The 2,941-nt window shown below is 45.6% G+C and overlaps 1 protein-coding gene across 1 annotated transcript in view; it reads left to right on the top strand.

Moving 5' to 3' along the window:
* The window catches only part of LOC108803898 (ATP-binding cassette sub-family F member 2-like), a 1,340-nt gene extending 1,168 nt beyond the window's left edge, over positions 1-172 (top strand). Inside the window, exon 3 of the mRNA XM_018575690.1 lies at positions 28-172. Within this exon, the coding sequence (XP_018431192.1) occupies positions 28-153 (126 nt within the window). The 3' untranslated portion in view covers positions 154-172. The remainder of the gene's footprint in view (positions 1-27) is intronic.
* Positions 173-2,941: the final 2,769 nt, after the last annotated feature.

The following is a 2,941-nucleotide window of genomic DNA, read 5'->3' as shown; positions in this document are numbered from 1 at the left end:
ACCCCTCGGTGTTGTGCTTGGCTGCAGGTGGCTCAGGAAATCTGGGTATATGAGAAACAATCGGTGACAAAGTGGAACGGAGACATTTTATCCTACAAAGATCATCTGAAGTCCCGGCTGGGTGACAACGAGCCGCAGCGTAAAGGCAACTGAGCCAGCGCGTTGTCACCGCGCAGATACTTCCCCACTTTCCCTCCTCCTGTAACAGGAAGCTACGGCAAGCGTCCATGGATGGTGTCACCAGATAAGGACATTAGTGACGGGGCCCGCAGGTTGTCACTATCTGGCTTCTCAGGGAAGGACGTGGCTGGTGTACAGCTTCCAGCTGCGGTGGGCCCCGGGGCCCCTCCTGCGCTCTCCTCATCGGATCCCCCCAATTTACATTTTGTTTTTTTTGTTTTTTTTAAGCAAATTATTTATCTGTAACTGAAAAGATCCAATAAAGAGAGAAACTGCGTTCTGTAACCTGATTGGCTGCCGGACTCTGTGGGCGTGTCCCTCGTGTGTCTAATGTTATATCTACTACCAGACTCCTCCCACTCCCCTCCCCCTTATGGTTCATACGCTGTATTCATTGGTCATTGACCCCACTCTAGGGAAGCACAGGAAAGAGAGAGGGTGACCCCGCTACAGGAAAGAGAGAGGGTGACCCCGCTACAGGAAAGAGAGAGGGTGACCCCGCTACTTTGCCAGTGGCACTCACGTGTTCTATGGACACGCCTTGGCCGGATCTCAGGGGTGACCTCCGGGTCAGGTCCACGTGTACTGACATGTGACCTGAGCCGCGCGCTGACATGTGACCTGAGCCTCGTACAGACTCGGTCTGATGCCTTGCCCTGCCTAGCCCTGATGCCTTGCCCTGCCTAGCATTACCCTAGCCCTGATGCCTTGCCCTGCCTAGCCCTGATGCCTTGCCCTGCCTAGCCCTTGCCCTTACCCTAGCTCTGATGCCTGGGGGGAGGGGCCTCATCCTATACACTGGGGGCCATGGAGGGGATTATGCCTACTTCTGCCGGGGTATGGGGGGGATAGGACAGTAATCTTACTCCTCATCATTACTTATTTCTTAAAAAGCAATTAAGGTTGAATTCTATGTTAAGGCCTTTGGGGGTGAGTGTGTCCAGTAGGAAGATCCATTTCAACTCATTTTGGGAAATATCCCTAATGAGATTGGACCCTCTCCAATGGCTTTCGACCTTGTCCCTCCCTATTACTTTTAGTCCACTGGGATCTTTATGATGAACCAGTTTAAAATGGTTAGACAAGCTGTGTTTGTGATGACCCCTCTTTATATTGTTCACATGCTCTTCCAATCTTTTCTTTAGTTCCCGTTTTGTCCTTCCAACGTATTGGAGGCCACATGGGCACTCCAACAGTATACTCCTCGCTTAACGACTTACCTGTTTTGCGACCACTCGCACTTACGATCGTCCTCCGAGCGACCTCCGACATCGCGCGTCAGCGCCAGTGCGACGTGTCGCCGGGGGAAGTGACGTCCTCCGTTCTTCACAGCGCGTCCCCGTGAGTATTTTCATTGTCCGATGTACAGTACTGTATAGAGTTCCTCACTTAACGACCAATTCGTTTAACAACCTGGTCGTAGGAACGGAACTCGGTCGTTAAGTGAGGAATGCCTGTATATCTGCTGGAGCAGGAAATAAATGTATCCATTTAGTATTCTTTACTAGTGGTATTAGATCTAAAAACATCCATTGTCTTTTTCCTTATTCCAGTAGTTCTGCAACAGATACATCTCCCCCAGGAAAGAAACCCTTTCCTTCAAAAAAGGAAACATTTCGTTTGGGCGGTTAAAAGCATTTCTTACCAATCTATGTCTAAGTGTAGCTGCTTTCCTATAAATCATGTTTGCCTCGTCTGGGAGTAGAGGGCCTAATGTTTGGTCTTTCTTTAAAATAGATTCAATTTTTCTGTGTTGGACGGAGTAATTAGTAATAAAGAATAGGGGAAAGCCCCCTATCAGCAATCCCCCTCTGTCCACTTTAACGAGTTCTGTTTTTTTTCCCTCCAATTCTCTGTCTCTATATCCTTTTTCCTGAAATCTATTGGTCAGTAGATTAGATTGTGCAATGTAGTCTTCATCGTTAGTGCAATTACGTCTAATCCTGACATACTGTCCTTTTGGAATATTTCCTAACCATTTAGGGTGGTGACAGCTGGATGTTGGAATATAACCGTTTTTATCTGTTGGTTTAAAGAATGTTTTTGTAACAAATCTATTTCCTTTTATGCTTATATCTAGGAATTGGATATTGGTATCACTAATGGTCCTCGTGAATGAAAGATTAAAAGTGTTAGAATTCATGTTACCAATAAAATTAGTAAGGGATTTCTGATCCCCATCCCAAATTAAAATAATGTCATCAATAAATCTTTTCCATAGGATGACATTAATTGGTTTGTTTTTAAAAATATGCTCCTCCCATTTACTCATAAAAAGATTCGCCAAACTCGGGGCAAATTTAGCACCCATAGCCACACCTTTTTCTTGTAAGTAATACTCTCCATCATCAGTCTGGAGGACATTCTTGAACAAACGGCTTTTCCTTCAGAACAGGAGCAGGAATCCCAAAAAAATGTAAGCCTTAGATTCCTCAGATACTAGAAGTAAGATGAGACATACCACATCCCCATTTATCTTTGGAGTGTTCAAAAAAAAAAGGACCCCTAAAATACGAGGATACTCCGTTTAAACACCACGGGTAAGCGGGAGACCTTTCCTTCCCTCAAACCTGACCCAGCGTGGAAATCTAGGACGGAGCTCCAGGCTCATCTTGATGAAACAAACGTGTTTAACATCTTCGGATCTGGTGAGTGCATTCCCTTCAGGGGATCTTCTCCACTTTTTTTTTCTTCGTTTTTTCTTTGTTTTTTTTTGGATTTGTGTTGGACACATTATTGCACTGAATTTTCACTGTGGAAG

The sequence above is a fragment of the Nanorana parkeri genome, unplaced genomic scaffold, assembly GCF_000935625.1.
Source record: "Nanorana parkeri isolate BGI_ZX_2015 unplaced genomic scaffold, ASM93562v1 scaffold4407, whole genome shotgun sequence".
NCBI classification, from domain to species: domain Eukaryota; kingdom Metazoa; phylum Chordata; class Amphibia; order Anura; family Dicroglossidae; genus Nanorana; species Nanorana parkeri.
This window is presented reverse-complemented; position numbering and strand designations above follow the sequence as displayed.